At 49.9% G+C, this 18,761-nt stretch overlaps 1 protein-coding gene across 2 annotated transcripts in view; it reads right to left on the reverse strand.

The window, feature by feature from the left end:
* Positions 1 to 1,253: 1,253 nt before the first annotated feature.
* ZNF341 (zinc finger protein 341) overlaps positions 1,254 to 18,761 on the reverse strand; it is a 29,073-nt gene continuing 11,565 nt past the window's right edge. For both annotated transcript variants that reach the window (XM_084645623.1, XM_084645624.1), the window contains exons 4-15: positions 17,185 to 17,337; positions 16,160 to 16,399; positions 14,827 to 15,022; positions 14,452 to 14,536; positions 13,380 to 13,570; positions 12,274 to 12,467; positions 10,198 to 10,406; positions 9,045 to 9,141; positions 6,916 to 7,048; positions 5,394 to 5,505; positions 3,774 to 3,844; positions 1,254 to 2,292 (exon numbers count right to left, since the gene is read on the reverse strand). In XM_084645623.1, the coding sequence (XP_084501749.1) occupies positions 1,781 to 2,292; positions 3,774 to 3,844; positions 5,394 to 5,505; positions 6,916 to 7,048; positions 9,045 to 9,141; positions 10,198 to 10,406; positions 12,274 to 12,467; positions 13,380 to 13,570; positions 14,452 to 14,536; positions 14,827 to 15,022; positions 16,160 to 16,399; positions 17,185 to 17,337 (2,193 nt within the window). In that variant the 3' untranslated portion in view covers positions 1,254 to 1,780. The remainder of the gene's footprint in view (positions 2,293 to 3,773; positions 3,845 to 5,393; positions 5,506 to 6,915; positions 7,049 to 9,044; positions 9,142 to 10,197; positions 10,407 to 12,273; positions 12,468 to 13,379; positions 13,571 to 14,451; positions 14,537 to 14,826; positions 15,023 to 16,159; positions 16,400 to 17,184; positions 17,338 to 18,761) is intronic.

Raw genomic sequence — 18,761 nt, forward strand, 5'->3', positions numbered from 1 at the left:
GAGAAGCTCTCTTGCCCCATGGAGTGAAGGGCTCCACTGGTGCCAGGAGCAGGAGTCAGCGCGGGCAACTGAACGTGGTCTCTCCCATAGCTATACAGAGCACTAACTACAGGGCTGGCCTCACGTTACTCAGAAGTTTACACGTTCTGCCATAGCCGTGCTATCCCCATCAACACATTGTCACATCTGCTCAAAGCAGTGAAACTAATGCAAAACACAGCAGCCCACAACCACATCTCCCCTTCCCTTACAAGGTCCTAGCAGGAAGAGGAAGATTTCTGGGCTCATTCATTCACCACGTGTTCCATGGCTCCTACTTTCCTCTCATTTTGGATAGATGTTTTCCTCCAACAACCACTTGACTTTTTGCAGAGGGTAGGGGTTTGGGGGAGAAAGATATTTGCCAAGTCAGGATTATTCCAGTCACATGCAGGGGGGTGAGGAAGAAGGGGAGTGGGGAAGGAACCACTGTTCATGCAGTCAATGACCACGTGCTGGACTGAAGGCTGAATCACAGTAACAGAAGGCACTGAGACAACACACCTGCTCCAGGGTTTCGCTGGCTGCCACACTGAGCTTCCAACAAGCTGCCCATGACTTGGCGCTGATTGTGGAGGTGGCCAGTCTGATAACAGCAGCAAATCTTGCAATTCTAACAGCTAGCAGTGATGCTGGAACAATTTGTACAGTGGGGGTGCTGAGAACCATTGAACCAAACTGTAAACTCTGTATACGATGGAAACCACTTCAAGTCACGGGCTGCAGCAGCACCCCCAGCATCCCTAGTTCCAGCACCTCTGAGGGAAAGCGTGGAGAAGCACTGGGTAGCATGTAGACCAGCAGACTTGGAGTCAGGCAATCTGGCTTCAAGCCCTAGCTCTGCACTTCCTGTGTCAGCTGGGATAGTTCACTTACCTGCCGTGCTGTGGTTCCCTGCTGGACAATGAGAGGAATATTTAGCTGCTGTGAAGATTAACTCATTTGTGTCTAAGGCATTTTGAGATCCTTGGCTAAAGAGTGACATAGAAGAGCTAAAATACAGTGACCATTGTGGCGAGAACTTCAAACAGAAGAAAAGAACACACACGTACATGCACTCAGGCACACAACTGTGGGCACAATGCCGCAGCTGCTGGCCATCCCCTGACTTCATGCAGAGCAGCTGCAGCATCAGGGCCATCGTGTTTATACACACCCAGTACAGATAATACAGCCTTTCTGCTAACACACACAGATGAGAGAGACACTGGCAGTGTCTATTAGGGTATTTATGAACAGTGTTCCCAAAGGATATGAGGATGCACTTGCTTCCAGAGGAAGGATCATGTATTTGCACTTGGACATGCCCCTCCCCATATATAGGCATATATATATGGATATATATCCCCATATATATGGATTTTACAATGAAAACATAAATGGGGCAGATGGTGATTTGCAAAGCTTTCTGCTCATGGTCTCTACCATTCTTCCCATCCTGATTCAGGGCTCCTCGTCACCCCACCCCGCATTGACAAGTGCTGAACGGGGACAAGAAAATGTAACATTCCCCTCCAGACCTGCTGGCCATCACTGGCTTCTATGGAGTCATGTACCTTGGTAGGTGGAGATGAAAGTCATTATCTCCCCTACCCATCTCCATCCCTAAGAGTTTTGGTCTCTGTATCACTGTGATCCAGACACTTCAGCCCATCTCACCATGAGTCTGGCCACCCCACCAGTGGGTGAAGAAAATGCGGATCCCCTACCGCTCACCAAGCACACACAGGTCATAGTTTTATCAGTCCGTAGTCTGAATGTAAACGGGGACAGCCAGCATGGCGCACGGCACATCTGTGCCAGTCTGCAACTCTGCCAGGGCAAGACTGGAAGCAATGCTGCTGGGCTGGCCGGGGACTACAAGGTCCGAATCTGCAGCTGCTGACCCACCAACCACAATGGACAGGACTGCGTCTGATTCCCGAAATTGTTCTTTGTTGGGGCTACTCTCCCGGGGGTTCTCCCCCTCTGCACTGTCCTTCAGCTCTGCCAGGGCCAGCTGGCCGGGAAGAGGAAGGCCCACCTTCCGCCGAGCTCCCCGCTTCTTCTGGGCCTTCCTGATCTGAAGCTCTTTGTCCTTGGGTGAGTTCAGCCGGCACTTGTGGTCCTTCATATACTTCTGGCGCGTGAAGCCCTTGCTGCAAGTGGGGCAGCGGTACTTGTAGTTTCCAGTGTGTGAGCGCTGATGTTCCACCATGTGGGCCCGTCGACTGAAGGACTTGTTACAGTACTGGCACTTGTGGATCTTCATTCCTAAGCCAAGCACAATACGAGAAAGAGCTTAGTTACAGAACCCTCCTTACAGGGTGGATGGACCCATTAATCGCACTGCAACGGGGCTCAATAGTTGTGTCTGCTCTTCAAAGCCGAGTAATTTTTTAACTATTGCTTGGCAAAAACAAGACAAAAATCCCCACCCAAAGCTCCCCAAAATACTTTTATTTGGTGCTTTTACTGCTTAAAACAATCACCCCCTCCCGCAAAGAGATCAGATTTTTTCGTTTTCTATTTTTAAAAAAATGCACATAAGCAGAGAATGTGTACGGCAGGTTGGAGCCTGAAGTGATCTGGAACCCTAATTTCAGGGTTTATCATAAGGACAGCATTGCTCCTGTCCCTAAAGGGAGTTGAGCAATATACCATGAAAGCAATTTCACAAGAGCACAGTCAAAAGTGAAACACATGCTCTTAAACTTAAGATTTGCTTGGTTTAGGAACCGTAAAGAAAATGAACTGATTTTTTGAAACTCCTTAATTTCACTGGAGGAACAAACTGATGCCCCCCATCAGTTGCATCTTCAGTGCATACTCCATCCAGCTGCTCTGTCCAGGGCTCTGGACGTGACAGAGACAGGAGAGGGAGAGATCTACAGTTGTACTACTTGTCAGGCAAGAATTGCGGGGCTCCCTGGGAGCTTGTTTCTAGGGGTGTGGCTGTGGATGTGGAACTCAGACAAACGCTCATCTGAATCCCAAGAGATTACTTTTGACATGGGGACATTATTGGGTATGGGGCAGAAAGAGCATTCTTGGTATTAATATGCAAATAAGCACACCTAATATCCTGACTCTGCTTCAGAATTCCTATATCCCAAGCTGGCCACATGGTTTATTATTTGTATAGCCTCAAATGTGCATGGATCTTAGACACAGCTGCAAATGGAACGTGGGCTCTTCCAGTAGACCTGCAGGAGCAGAGGTAGAAATCCCAAAGCCAGGGGCTGCTTGCAGAACCAGTGAGTGACACTATTAGTTTTACTGCATGGGAAACTCCTTATATTGGACTGTGGAAAATCTCCCGCGGGAAGTGGTGGTGGATGTCTCATCACCCAAGTCATAGCTGGACAAAGCAGGAGAGTATCCTTCAGGGAAGAATCCTGCATTGTCAGGGAATGGAGCGGACTGATTTCATAAGGGATTTGGCATCTCTTGCTTCTGTGGATTCTAGGACAATGTATTTAGTGGGTGGAATCAATGTAGACTAGTGTTATCCAGCAATGGTGCTGAGAAGGGTAAGAGTCCTACTATTCACTGCTATAAAGGGTACTAGTAATCCACTCGCTTGACAGTTCGTAGGCATCTTACCCCTACTACTGCTCTGGTTGAAAAATAAAGCCAGGAGATATGCACACTGGCCTCCTGCCTAAGAGGCTCTCTAAGCACTTAGGTTGAATTCAAGCAGCATTTTCATTCACAGCTATGGGCAGCAAGGGGAGAGCTGCAGTCCCACTTACCGGAATGGGAGAGTATATGAGCTTTCAGCTTGTCTGGCCTGTTGAACTCTTTATTACAGCCCGTGTGGCTTCTGTAAGAATAAAAATCCCAGTAACCAGCTTGAATCGGGTTGGGGGTGGTGAGGACAGAAAGAGGTACATACATTAGCTCTCAGACATCATCGCTCACCACCCATGTGCCGCGGAGAGCTCAGGGTGTATCCACCGGGTGTTACGACAGGGGCCCCACAATTTCAAGATGAGTGCTGCGATGTGGATGCACATGGCTTCCACTGGAAAGTCATGCGGTGCCTGTCACGGGTCCCCTCACAGAGCGGTATTAACAGTGCTTCAAAGCAGCTGCAGGCAGAAGCAGGGGCAAAGGTGTTGCAAACTGACTGGGATGGGAGAGGAGTTGGGAGAAGCCAAGTGAATTGAGGCCACTGAAGAAAGACAATGTTATGCCAGGGGTCTCTCTCTTGTATCTGAAACGTACCCATTGGTGCTGGGATGTGCAAGGGCCTATGGCTAGAGTTCTGGCCCCAGCATTACCAAGGCTCTGAAGCCATCTCACTCCACATTAACTGGAAGATAGGTTGTATCTCTGTGTACAGCCTCTTGTCATAGTAACTGATGTCTTCTCAATTACCCTTCAGGGTAGGGGACTCCTCCAGCCCAAGCAATGAGGGCAACCATTTCCCACGTTCCAAGCCAGACGCCCCCCCACCCCTGGGGACCACGGACAGTTATTGAAAGGCTCCACATTTTTTAAACAGAAGATGCATTCAGTGGACACAGTGCCAGTGAAAGGCACCAGACTGTGCCCCAAGATCTCTATCCATGCAGAGAGCAAGGGGCATCTTCCCCACCCTGTCCTGCCAACACAATGTAACCCTGAGAGGGACGGGCATATCTCAGTCAAAGCTTTAAAGACATTTTGAAGTGGAACTAAGAAACCTTCCCATGTGCCTCATGCATTAGGCGACACTGCCTTTGAGGGCGGAGCGCATGGTATTTATACACATTCAGGCAACCCCTCGCTAATATATAGCACTTTTAAGTGCTCTACCAGTGCGATGTGATAAACCTCACAACCTCGCCAGGAGGCAGTAGGATCAGCCCCATCTTACACAGGGAGAAAATGAGGCAGAGATGAAGGGATTGCGACAAGCAAGTGGTAGGAGCTGGGGTTAGAACTTGCTGGTTCCCAGCTCCCTGCTCAAAATCGCTAGAGCATGGAGCCTCCCCAAGAAGAGTGGGTTGTTTGGTGCCACTCAATATGGGCTATCCACACACTCTGAGAGCCTATAACAGCCCTTTCATTAAAAAAAGAAAAGGAGTACTTGTGGCACCTTAGAGACTAACCAATTTATTTGAGCATAAGCTTTCGTGAGCTACAGCTCACTGCATCCAATGAAGTGAGCTGTAGCTCACAAAAGCTCATGCTCAAATAAATTGGTTAGTCTCTAAGGTGCCACAAGTACTCCTTTTCTTTTTGCGAATACAGACTAACACGGCTGTTACTCTGAAGCCCTTTCATTGTGCAGACTGAGGGAGACCTTCCTTCCCAAAGACCAGTGGGATCTCAGGAACAACAAAGCCAGCTCTGCTCCTGGCTGCCAGGGGTCACTTGGTACATACGAGAAGGGACATTTGTACTTCTTGAAAGGCTCATGGATCAGCATGTGTCGCTTCAGTTTATCTTTCCGGTTGAAGGCTGCGTCGCACACAGAGCACTTAAAGGGCTTTTCACCTGCGCAGGACAGAGACACACTGTCAGGGACATACAGGCTGCACTGGGCCTCAGGGCTTATCATTGTTCTAATAACCCTTTAGTCCCTCCACTTGGGCAGCAGCGTCAGTCTCCGCTTTCCTGCTCTGTGATATTCCCTGCAAGCTGGGTCACCCACTTCAGCATGGAGACTTGATAGCTACGCTGTGCGAAGGCCTCTCCTCTAGTTACATCTGGCCCAGAGCTGAAGGAGCAGAAGGATTCCCTGCTGGTTATGGAGTCAAGTGTATTTCCTCACCCCTTGGGCTGACAAGTGTGCTCAGCCCCAGACGAGGGGAATGGCCAGTCCCTAGCGTGTTAACAGCAGGTTCCAGGGAGATAGCTGTGTGGAAAGCCCAAAGGTGATGAAGCGACAACACTCATGGTAGGGGGCACAGGACACTATGACAAATCTCCACTTCCCTCCCCAAACGGCAGGTCCCTTTGCCACTTTCTGAAGACCACATAGCTTCTCCAAACTGCCAGCGTCACTTGCTCCCCATGCTGTGACAGGGCAGGCAGAAGAGTCACAGGAAAGCATCATCTTCCAGCCCAATAAAAACAGAGATAAGACTCCAGAGGCGAATCACCTCCAGCCCGCCCTCGTGAAGCACTGTGCCTCAGAGAGAGAACCCCCCACACGCCATCAGGCCCGAGCGCCTTTGGGTGTGCTCGGATTCCAAAGCAGGACAGGAAGGCCCGAATCATGAGTACAGAAAGAAGTGACTCCTTCCCACACCAACACCTATCTCTGTAGTTCAGTGGTTCTCAAACTTTTGTACTCGGGACCCCATCACACAGCAAGCCTCTGATTGTGACCCCTCCACCCCCACCCCTTGTAAATTAAAAACACTTTTTTATATTTAACATTATTATAAATGATGGCAGTGAAGTGGAGTTTGGGGTGGAGGCTGACAGCTCGCAACCCCCCACGTAATAACCTCTGAGGGGTCACAACCCCCAGTTTGAGAACCCCTGCTGTAGTTCCTCCCTGAAAGGCCCCTGTCAGCAATGCTCCCTCTGGCCAATGGGTGGATGGCTACACCTCCCATTGAGTGCTCCTCCTCCAGGACAGCGCTGCTAGCCCCAGCAAGCCTGAGAAGGGAGGAGGCTGGCTGTGTGCTGCACTCCCATCACCCAGCTGGTGCTGATGTGAGATCGCCAAGCTGGTTCAACAGCTAACCCTGTCTCAGCAGCACGGTATTACTCTGAAAAGCAGTCGGCACCAAAGGTTGTGTAATACACTACTTACTCTGGCTAGCCTGGAACAGAATCAAAAGAGCACTGAATACTGATCCTCACTAAATACCATCCAGACAGCTCTGCCCCTTGGGGGTTCCCCAGAGAAAGGAAGCCCGACGCAGCGGAAAGGATACACGAGGAAGCACCTACCTGAATGGATGTGGGCGTGCAGCTTGAGGTAGTGCTCCCGGCGGAAGAACTTCTTACAGATCTGGCACTTGAATTTGCCCCCTCCTCCATGCGTGGGGAGGTGCCGTCGCAGGTACCTCTCACAGGGGAACACCTGTGAGCACAGAAAAGGAGGGGACTGTAACAGGATGGTCTGCCCCTGTCAGACCCAGGGACCCAGACAGCCCTGTTCTTCAGCAGAGCCCCATTAAGAATGCGTTGGGGCTGGTAGTTTGTCAGGGGTCAGATATTGGGGTTTGCTGAAGATTGTCAGTGCAACCAATCAGTGGTGCCCTGAAGAAAAGGCCTGACCAGACTGGGCATAGCATTAATCCCTCCTGGGCTGCGGGGCCGGCCCAGCAGCTCCCACAGACTCAAAGCCTGCTCCCCATACGGGGCTGGAGCACTCTCTGAGGGAGTACGTGCAAGGGGTGAGGGATTTTTACCTAAACAAAACCCAAGGGGAGGCCTGCAGAACCCCATGAGGAAAACACAAATACAGCTTTAAAACAGCGTCAGATGCTAAAGCTGTGCAGGCTGCAACCCCTGGAAATAGCTTTTATAACAAGAAGGGAATATTTGAGAAGCACCCACTCTGCCCACTTCCTGCGGGTAGTACTGAGATCAACTGTGGCAGGGACCCGTTGCACTTCGTACTAACAGTATTGTGCATCCCCCAATCATCTTCCATCACAGGGTTCCAAAGCGTTTATCCATTAATGGGTGACATTTGCCATGCCGACATTATTAACAGTTCATTTCACACACGGGAAAACTAAACACACCAGTCCAATGATTTGCTGACGATAATGCCACCAGTCCGCACGAGGGCTAGGCAGAGAACCCAGCACTCCTAGCTCCCAGTGCTGCATGCTCACCACTACGCTACACTCCCTCCGCACAGAAGCAATCTTAGTAACTCACAAACTCAGAAGCAAAAAAAAGCTGCCTAGCGAAAGGGCTTTCCAACAGCAGGAGTCACAGGCTGCTGCCCCTGTGTGTTGGGAAGTCCCCCAAGGATCAATGGGAGAGGGGGAATGGACTGCCCTACATGCAGATGTGAAAAGCAGCAAGCTAACCCTAACATGGCCACAGCCTTGCACAGAGAGCACCTGTCTCTTTCGGGGACAAAGGACGACACATAAAAAAAGATGGGTTACTAACCATGGCGGGTGTGCGTTTCCCCTTCCCGAGCTACCTCAGTACAAAGTGGTCTTTCCTCTGAGATTGTTCCTGCCCCCACTGCAGGATTTTCACCTCCTTAGCTATAAACAGAGGAGCAAGGGTCCACATTTTAGTCTAGATTTTCAAACAAAGTGTATTAGAATTCAGCGCCCGCAATTCTGCCCCTCAACCCCCGGGGGTGACGTGATCAGAACGTCCACAGCCAAAGGCTGCCTGGGCGTCCAGCTCTAGACACGCTATCAGGACAAGCTTGTCCTTTCCAAGTACACACAGCATTCATCCAAAAGAGGAGAGGACAACAGTGGGAGGGGCACATAGAGGTTTATTTGGATGGGAGACAAGCGATGGGTTAGCAAGGCTGGGGCTCTACATTCTTCTTCCTGTAGGCAGGATGTGCCTAGTGGTTCAAGGAGGGAACAGGCTAATGGTCACAGTGGGGGCTGAAGGAGAAGCCAAGAAACCACAGAAACCACACTAAAGCCAGCCTCGCTCCTGTAGCCATCCCTGACTCTGGGAGGTGAGGCAGGCCAGCATAACATCCAGCATTCCTGTACTGTAAAAGGGACAGATCCTGTCAGGTGCTGAGTGTCCTTCGCTGTCAATAGAGTATTTGGGGCTCAGGGCACTCAACCCTTTGCAGGATTGGGGCTCAATATGATGCAGGGTTGAGGGATGGCAGGAAATTGGAGAAAAGTGTATTGATCAGTGAATGGGGTGCAGCAGAAGAGCTGGCACTGTGGGGAGGAATGGACTCTGCTCTAGAGAGACAAGGGGGCCAGAACACTCCTCCCTCTCTTGAGAAGTCCTAGAGGACCTGCCAGTCTGTACTGAGGTAGAAAGGGAGAGGAAAGGGAGACGAATTCCCCATCCCCCTCAGAAACCCAAACATCTCTCCAGGGTCATCTCGTGCAAAAAGCCCCACCCACCTTCTGGCAATGAGGGCAGGGGAAGTTGTGCGTTGCCGTCTGCAGATGGTGCTCCAGCGCTTCTGGGGTGGAGTATTTATTGACACACTTGACACACCTGAATGAGGAGAGACAGAAGAGAGCATGTGAGCAAGGACCAGCCACAGCAGCCATACCATACGCTATCTCTGCAGACAGTTATCCACCCTGTACATTCTCTATTCAGTTTTCCCAATGTTTGGTTAAAAACAGTAACAGAACACAAAGTGTTTGGAGAGCAGCAATAACCCCCTCCCCCATCCTAACCCCATGAGTTTGCAAACCCAGATTTCCACTTCAAGGCTTCTGCTAATTTAAGAATCCTTCCTCTACCCCATTACAAGAAATACAGAATGGAGGGGCAAGGGGAAATATCAAACCTAAACAGAGCCAAGCCCTCAGAGAAAATCACTCATCTCTTAACTCATTGCAAGATGAACCCCGGCCTCTCTACAGGTGCAAGGACAACTAGAAATTACAAGCCTTTCTAAGGAGCAGCAGTCACATAATATAATGGTATATAATCCAGACAAGGCTCCCAGATGCATTCCAAGAAGTCACTGTGCTCCTCGATCTACTTGCAATCTTCCCCTCAGCATTTCCATAGCACTGTAAGTGCTGTCCACAGAACACAGAGCAAGGCACCAGAGTCTCACTTGCTCCCTCCATCAACCATCTATCAGCTTTCCAGGTCAACAAAGCTCGCTATGCTTTAAAAAGAGAATGAGACTGTTGTGGAACGGCTACGTTTGCCTGGACACAGCTCCCACGCCCACCGCACTGGTACATAAGTGACACCTTTTACTGTAGATATTGGTTGTGATTAATTCACCCGGGTAGCCCGCTCACTCTCCATATGTAAATGCAGTGAACGCCAACAGCACCCGTGGCACCTAAGCCCTCAGACTCGCATTCTGTGCACAAAGCGTTTGGCCACAGTCGCCAGGCAGCGAGGCACTCAGCTATGCACCACGTGAACCCAATATAATCCCAGCAGCTGAAAACAAGATCCCACATGCTTCCCCTCGTGTCCCTTCAGCGCTTGGGTCTGAGAGCACATGCACTCCGCCTGAAGCGCGAGGCTGTCACTCTCTCCTGCTGCGCCTGGTAACCACCGTTCGGATTGCTACCGTACTTGTACACGGCCACGTCCTTCTTGGGGCTGTGCTGGGGCAGCAGGCTGTGGGAGTATTGGTGGACGCTCAGTTCATACAGGGAGGGGAAGTCCTTGCTGCACAGATGGCAGCGATAGCTCAGCTCCTCCTGGTGGTTCTTGATGTGCTCCAGAAAGGACTCCAGCTTCTGGAACGTCTGAGCGCAGCTCTTCACCACGCACTTGTACACCTGGAGGAAGAGGCAGGAGTTTATGGGAGGAAGGGAGAGCTACGAGAGTGGCGCACATTGGCGATAAAAACAGTGCGATTCCCCTGCCAACAGATGTGGTGTACTCAAGCGTGAGGGCGTAAGACTCGGACTCAAGACTCCTGTATGCTCTTGCAGGCTCTGATACTGCCTCCTTCAGCAAGTCATTGAGTGGGCAATTTTCCAAAGCATCTAAGTGATTTAGGAGCCCGAGTTTCACTGAAAGCCACTAGGAACCATGCTCCTAAACCACCAAGGTTCTTTTGAAAATCCCAGCTTTAACCTTAACTTTCTCCATGTGTAACAGGGGGATGGTGATATTTAGCTACTCATTGGGAGTTTAATTAAATCACTGTGAGATCCATGAATTAAAGATACAGGGGGAGATTCCAAAGCCTCAAACAGCAGTCAGGTGCCTAATTCTCACTGACTTTCATTGGCCGTTAGGTGCCCTACCTCCCTCTGTGCCCTTGAAAATCTGCTCCACACTATACACTGTCAAATTATTATTGCTACTAATTTTCTCCTCTCTTGCTGGACCCATGGACTTTCCCCTAGTTTGGATAGCGCTAAATTAGCCTGGCTGTGTTTATGAACAAAAGCAGCAATTTCAGTCCCCAGAGTGTCTCATCGTGCCACAGCTGCCATTTATGCACTATCAGTTATGGGAGCAGCACTCCAAAAGCAGCACCCATTCACTAACCCCCACCCGGTGCCAGCAGCAGGAGCACACGCCATTGTTAAATGTGTTAACTGCCTTCTGGTCAGAAGTTCTTGGAGATGGTGGCGGAAGATTTTAAATAAAACAGCTCTGCAACACAACGGTCACAGTCACACTGTACCAGTGTTACTATGGGTCAAATCTGAGATTTAAAGAAATGGACAGCACCTACCAGCAAGGAGTACAAGAGTGAAAGTTAATTTCACTCTTCCCCAGAGGTAACTCATGGTGTTGGTGCTCCAGCCTCACTGTGCCCACGCAGCAGGAAACTCAGCCATCTCCAAGGCCAGTTAGCCCAAACACACTAGAGCTGCTCAGTAACACTGAAAGCCAGCTGGTAGCCAAATGCTGGGGAGCTCTTCCCTGATAGCATCTTCTCCCAACGGGCAGCCAAGACTCTGGGAACATGCAGCCTCAACATTACAACCGCTGAGGCTAACGGGGACCCACGAGCAAGGCAGCAGCCCCAGCAGGTAAATCCAAATGCCCTCCCTCCCATTGAGCTGGGCTAAGTCCACCTCTTTTTATGATCAGTTCTATTGTTGTGGCATTCAGAGGCCCCCGTCAGGATCGGGGACCCTGCATGCTGGGCATTGTAAACACCAAAAGCTGCAGTCTTTGCCAAAGACACACAGCAAATGAGTGGAACAGGCCAGAAGATGGAGGATAAGAGTAACAGAAATGAGATCACATGATTCCATAGGCAACTACTCCACAACTCGATGGTTGCTGACCATTTTAAAGCGTTCTGAATTTGGTTTTTCCAGCTCTCCACAGCTGCCAACTAGCCCACTCCTTGGCTGATTTCTTCCAAGCAACACAGCAGGGCTGGGGCTCTGCTTGAAGCTGCTCTTTTCCAATCCAGACCCACACAAGAAGAGCCAAGAAGCACAATGCAGCACTGCAGCAGCCGGTTTTATGATGTGAATGCACTTGATTATAACAGAGCCACAAGCACTCTACAAAGACAAGCCTCTCCTTGTGCTGGGGAGAACCTGCCATGTTCATTCCACTTCTACCTGATCCTCACCGATAATTAGACCAAGGCCACTTGGAGCCAAACTAACGTCTCAGTCTGATTACCGATGCGGGCCCCACAAACACGAGTGTCCACACTGTGTCACCCACCTGCTCGTTCTTGTGCTGCGTCATGTGCGATTTGAGCTGGAAATAGGTGTTAAACTTGCTGGGGCAGAACTGGCACTGGTAAGAGCTATCAATCAGGACAACCTGCTTGGCTTCCAGTTTGCCAACCTCACTCTCTTCTGCGGGGGCCATGGCCTGAGGCTGCTGGGGAGAGTTCCTGGAGGCCTGGCTTAAGCCTGGAGAAACGGGCAGAGGCACAGAGAGAAAGACAAATTGAAGCATTCCTGAGGTCAGTTTTTGAACAGCTTTGAAAACTGACTAAGGCCCCAGCCCTCCATTGCCATGTGACACTTACTTTTGGTCTCTGGGCCAGCCTCCAGCTCCCTTCTTAAGTGCCAATTCTTCTAGCTAGACAATTCAATTCCCCTAGCCTTCCCTTTACAACAGATTATCAAGGGCCCTGATTATTCTGGCTACCCTTCTGTGACTCACTATTCTTACCTGTCATGCTCCCAGCTGTGTTCCAGCTGTCTCATTGAAAAGAGAACTCAACGGGTCCCTGACGATCTAAGGCCATATTCATTCCTCCATCAAGATTTGCTCAGTGCAGGAGACGAGAGGCATCAGCTAGCCAGTTACGCATCCCTGATTCACTAGCTGCCTAGCTTCAGTGTACATTAGAGCAGCCCCTACACTTCTGTAACTTATGCCAGCTGGTTATGGCCCTATAGGACCACATACCCGTTGAGAACTAGCAGAGCTGAGTCATGCTCTGCCCCACCCTCCATGCCAGTGTTCGGGGGAGGTTGGTGTAAACATTGGTTACACCACTGGATGCCAGCTGGGAACTCCTCCACACCAAGAGAATTCTGGACTGGCCAGTTAGACGAGACTTCACCACCCTGAGCAGTGCAGAACGGCAAGCCAGAGCACACAGGGTTGCATTAGCCCACATGTCTGATCTGTGCAATAGTCTAATAGATGCTGCTAAATGCTCGGTCTCCAGATAGCGGCAGCACTGGCATTAACTCCAGAGGAAGCTAACATGAGGGATACACGGGTTGGAGGAGCTTTGGGAATGAGGAGTGTTCAGAGATCCTGGGAGTGTCGCTCTGCTTCCTAGTAGGCAATTTCCAAGAGTAGCACACCTGGGTTCTCCTCGTCCTCCTGCTGGTTGGGGTTCAGTGCCATGACCTGCACCGTGATGGAGTTGCGGGAGATGGTGCACCCGAGCCCCGGCGGCCACACCTTATGGGTCTGCATGTGCTTCTTCACGTTGGACTTCTGCGCAAAGGCTCGGCCGCACACGATGCACTGGAACGGCTTCTCACCTGTGTGGCTGCAGGGCAGACCGCAGCACATCAGTGAAGATGCATGACAGGAGGTGGTGGCCTGTAAGCATGGATCACAGGGAGCAGCTGTCCCAGGAGTGAACTGAGAACCTCGCTGCTTGGCAGATTAGCCCCTGGGCATCCCCAGCAAAGGGCTGGGAACCTGATCAACTGGCATCAATGGATTTTGTGGGTGGAGTGGGAAAAACAGGCCTTATATACAGAACACAGAGTTACAGCCCAGGAGTAGTTTGGGGGTGGGGAGGACCTCTGCAATGAAGTCGGAACACTTATCATCACGTTTTTCTGCACTGCCCCAATAAGGCACTTGACCATCATTGCTTGGCTTAGAATAAAACCCCTTTCTTCTGCTCCAGCATCAGGGGATCCCTTCTTTTCCTCCCACTCTGCTTCCAGACTAGGAAGAGGGGAACCCTGTCCTCTTCTCTCTCTCTTCCCCCCACCCCAAATTACAGGGAGGGAGATCTTTCTGCTCTCTCTTCCTGTTCCAGCCCAGAAGCCACTTCTGATGCTTGGTGTTCAACATGTGAGGGGCCCCAGGATGGGCTTGGAGTTTAAATGACTCTTGCTAGCTGCCCATCAAGCTTTTAAATCTTTGCTCGGGGCTGAGACTAGAGCTTTTATCCTTCCTCTTCAGGCATCACTCTGAATTTTCACTCCCAAGGGGCAGCTCTGGAGGTGAAGGTGGTTGGATATCCAGGGAACAGGAACCGTGGACGTTCTCATCAGCTAGTGAGCAAAGAGGACTCCAAAACCAGCTCATACTCAAAAAGTAAAAGATGCAATTACAGCTCACGCCTCCTGTGCAATCAACAGCCCGCCCCACTCGGCCATCCCTGCCGCATCTGGGTTAGCATCTCACTGTTACCTTCTGATGTGCTGCTGCAAGTCAAAGTTCTTGGTGAAGGCCTTGTCACAATAAGTGCACTTCAGTTTGGGGGACTTAGGTTTCCCTGAAACAGAAAGAGTGCATAATGGGAATTCGCTACCCCAATTCAATTGCATTCAGGACCAAAGAACATTTGATTGGATATGACTGGCCACAACACAAGAGTTCGTCCCATGGGGCAATAATAGGTGCCAATTCTACTTTTTGTATAGGATTTTTTGTATAGCATAGCAAGAGTACACTGTGTTGTACATTTGCTAACAGAGTCTCAAGAGCTTCCAGTCTAAAAGCGAAATGCAATGGAGACATGATGGTCTACGGGTTATAGCAGGAGCTGGCCATAAGGAGACATACCTTCTTGCAGCCCACTGTCATTTTTGGAACGCCTATTTTTGGCGGTTGAGGTGGAATCAAAACCGGCCACGTTTCCTCCGGATGCATTGGTCAAAGGAGCAGGAATATTAGTGCTTTTGGATTTGAAGCCCTGCTTCCCTGGGCTGTACACAGGAGGGGAGGGATACACAGGACTTTCCACACACTGGCTTGGCACCTGGAATAATGCAATCACGAGTGAAAATACATTTGCTAAATCTGTGGAGAAGTTGCCATACTAGATCATTAGTCTGTCTAGTCCAGGGTCCTGCCTAACTGGATCAAACCGGTAATCTGTTTCTCTAACCAAAGGGAGGCTAAACCAATGCACAAAGGGCAGCTCTCAGACTGAACCTTGCCAAGTATTCAGGAGTTATTAGCAAGACTTGGACACCAAAGTATAATCTCTCAAAACAAAGAGCTAGCTATTCCTGATTAGCCCTTGGAACTGTCTCTCTGCTCTCCAGAGCTGATCACCTGGATCTGGACTCAAACCTGTGACCCTGAAGGTGGAAAGCTCAAGCTCCTGTTATCAACCCCATGAAGATTTCTGAAGGAAGTTCTGCTGTGCAGATTCCAGTTAAACAAACTGACAATATTATTGGGAAGGCGAAGGGTTTAGTTAGCAAAGCAGACCGAGTCATCAATCTGGAGTAACACAGTTTGAGGGCCTTTCTGAAAAGGCATCTGGAGAAGTTTGGCATGTCGTCTCCTACCGCATACTCCCCAGTCCCGTTTCAAGGTCTCAAGTAACATGGCTGCCACCACTTCCCCTGGGAGACTATTTAACTGCCTGAGGAATCTCACTATCAGGGTATTTTTTCTGATATTCAGACTAATCTTTCCTGTGCTGAGTTTCGGCCCACTACTCCTAGTTCAATCCCTTTGCAAAGTCTCTGTCTTCCCAGCAGATACCCTTTCCAATACTCACAGGCAGTTACAGGAAATCCTCCCCTTAAACACGTCTACATGTGTTCAGCTCTTTTAATCTCTCCTCATAAGTCAATCCCTCCGGTCCCTTAATCATTCTCGTGTTCTCCCCATTCCCTTCAGCTTGTTGACATCTTTCTGATCATGACTTTCCCGCAGAGGAAATACTCATTGATTACCAGACAACCTAACACATCTTTCCCTGACTAATTTTATGACAAATTGCCTTTCTAATCCAGCTGACTCATGAGCAGCATCTTCTCCCCAGCTTGTGAAATGAGCTTGCAGGAGCCTTAAGTGTCGTGTATTGGTCAGAAGGTAGAGCGGCATCTGAGGGATGACCCATGGCTATGCTCTCAATATGAGGCCAGGGACATGGCTTTACCTCTATGGGCGGATAGGGCTGCATCCCCAGCGTCTGTATCTCCACTGTGCTGTTTCCTGCCAGAGGAGCAGGTGCGCTGTACACTTCCACCACCCGGCTGCCGCCAGTGCTGGGCTGTCCCGGTGCTCCCAGGGTCTGAGCGGGAGGAGGTGGGGGCTGAGGTGGAGGAGGAGGTGGGGGTGGCGGTGGAGGAGGGGGCTGGGAAAGGTACCCAGCTCCAGTGTGCATACTCAAGCTGCTCTGAAAACCGGAACAAGAGACAGACAGAGAAGACACTGAAAATGCAGCACAGGTCCGGAGTTGCAGAAGCCTCACTCATGACATCATTCATAATTCACTGTCAGATCAGCAGACAAAGCGAACTCTGGGCAAAATGCCCTTTTTGACACAGATGTGGGCACCTTACTGAATACAGTATCTAGTTTCTAAGGAAGGAATGAGCAATCCAACAACCACCTATATACCGTGCAGGGGTCAGACTGAGAGGGTATGCAGCAGCTCAGTGTTCTGCCACTTTTCCCTGTTGATGGTCATCTTGTGCTCTAGAATCCAAGCATTGGCTTCATTTTCTTTGTAGTCCTTCTGGGTACAAGGAAACCCCTCAGAATGCGAAGAGGGTAACCAGTGCAGGGACACCTGCCCAAGTCGGCAGACAGCATTAAACAACAGCTCCGAGGGAGGCGTCCCATTGATCTCCCTGGTCGTTGGTCAGGATGGTCCCTGATGATTACACGGTAACATGCACATTATTTCATGGGGGATCATAGCACACAAGAAAGAAGCAGGGATGACTGTATTATGAAGAGCAGCACAATCTGCTGCGAGAGGCAGTGTGAGTGAGCAGATCTTGAAATAGGCCCATCACTTGTTGCTTTCCAACCTGACCTCTGCTGTTGTTTTTGAGAAGGTGCCCAGGCACCAACATCAAAGCAGCTCTTTGAACCGTGCAAGTGACGCTGCTAGCCAGAACTCCATCTGCTATTCAGCCAGGGACTCAGTCTGTTTGGAAAACGCACTCCCCTTACCTGCACGGAGGGCTGCACCGTGGGCATTGGTTGGTCCAGGGATGTAAAAGCGGACATGGCTGACATCAGTACCTCGTCACTGACTAAGATATTCCCCTGCACGAGTGTCTGGATCAGCGGAGATGGAGGAACCGTGATGTATGTGGAAATTTGCTGAAAGAATGGGGAAAAAAAAGTGGTGGGGCTCAACATTAGAACAAGAGAAATAATCTCTGAAATGCCCAGGAAAGGAACGAGGATGTGCTCTTTACTAAACCGATGAATCTCTGCTACCTCCAGCTCTCCTCAGTCGACTGGCCACACTAGAGATCTACTGGTTGCTACTGTTTGTCTCTTCACCTATGGGTCTATCCTGCCATCGGGAACCACACTGGCACTGTTCAGAAAAACGAGAGCTAGACCTTCCAATACTCTAGTTCAAAAGGAACTATTTTGGGGCAGTTCTCTGGCCTGTGCTATACAGGAGATCAGACTAGATGATCACAGTGGTACCTTCAGGCCTCAGAATCTACGAACGAATCAATCCTGGGAGACCTAATGGCTCAGGGGATTGGAGATGGGATAGGGAGCTGGCTATGGGTTTACAGTTCAAACCATGATGGTTATTAAAGGTGACCTGAAGAACAAATTGCATTAAGACCTTCAGTGGAATGCTCTGACTAACCAGGTGACGTGGTGAAATCAGAAAGGCCAGGGACTAGATGGCCAGGAAGACTGTACTTCCTTCTCACCCCTAGAGGTGGTCCCACCAGGTCACAATTGAGGTACATTGTGGGTGACAGCATGGGGGAAGATTTTGCTCACACTGTCCCTGTTCTGTGGTTACGGTGAGAACTGATGCCTCCAGAGTCGACAGCACCTTTCCCCAGGGCTAGATTCACTTTAAGGGTGGAAAAAACACATTTTTTTTTACTACTGGAGAATTCCATCTTTTTGGTTGATTTGAGGAGCAGAAAGTATGCCGTGTGTATGAGGGGATACAGGAGCACTGTGGCAGAAGAAGAGCTGCATGGATTCAATTCCGGCGAAAGGTAGGTTTGGGGTAGGGGGAAGATGTTTGGTTTTTTTAATTCCAGCAATTTTTTTTTTTTTAATTCTCCCCACACATGGCACACTGGGATATACGGAGTCGTGCGTGGAGACTGGGCGCTGAAGGAACTAGGAGGCAGATCCAGGGATGAGGATGCCACATCCAGCACCCTCTCTCTATGTATGGGAGCTAGATGCAGCTAAAGGGTGGGAGTGAGGCCCACCCCCAGATATGGAAAGCGGCAGCCAGTCATGTAGGAAGCAGCAGGCCAGACAGACCCACAATACTAGGACCCCGAGTTAGAACTACAGTCCTACAGCAAAAGGAATTCTAGAAAAAGGAATCCTAGAAAAAGTGGAAACATGGATGAATGGCTAATGAGGAGAACAAAGGAATGGCAGGGGAAAAAATCAGAAAGACTAAGGCACAAGGGACATGAAAGGAATAAAAACGAGGTTCTTTAAATATATTAGGAGCAAGAGAAAGATGAAGGAAAGTGTAAGTCCTTTACTTATGAGGAAGGAGAGCTAAAACTAATGAGGTCAAG

Source organism: Lepidochelys olivacea (genome assembly GCF_965140295.1).
Source record: "Lepidochelys olivacea isolate rLepOli2 genome assembly, chromosome: 13".
Classification (NCBI taxonomy): domain Eukaryota; kingdom Metazoa; phylum Chordata; order Testudines; family Cheloniidae; genus Lepidochelys; species Lepidochelys olivacea.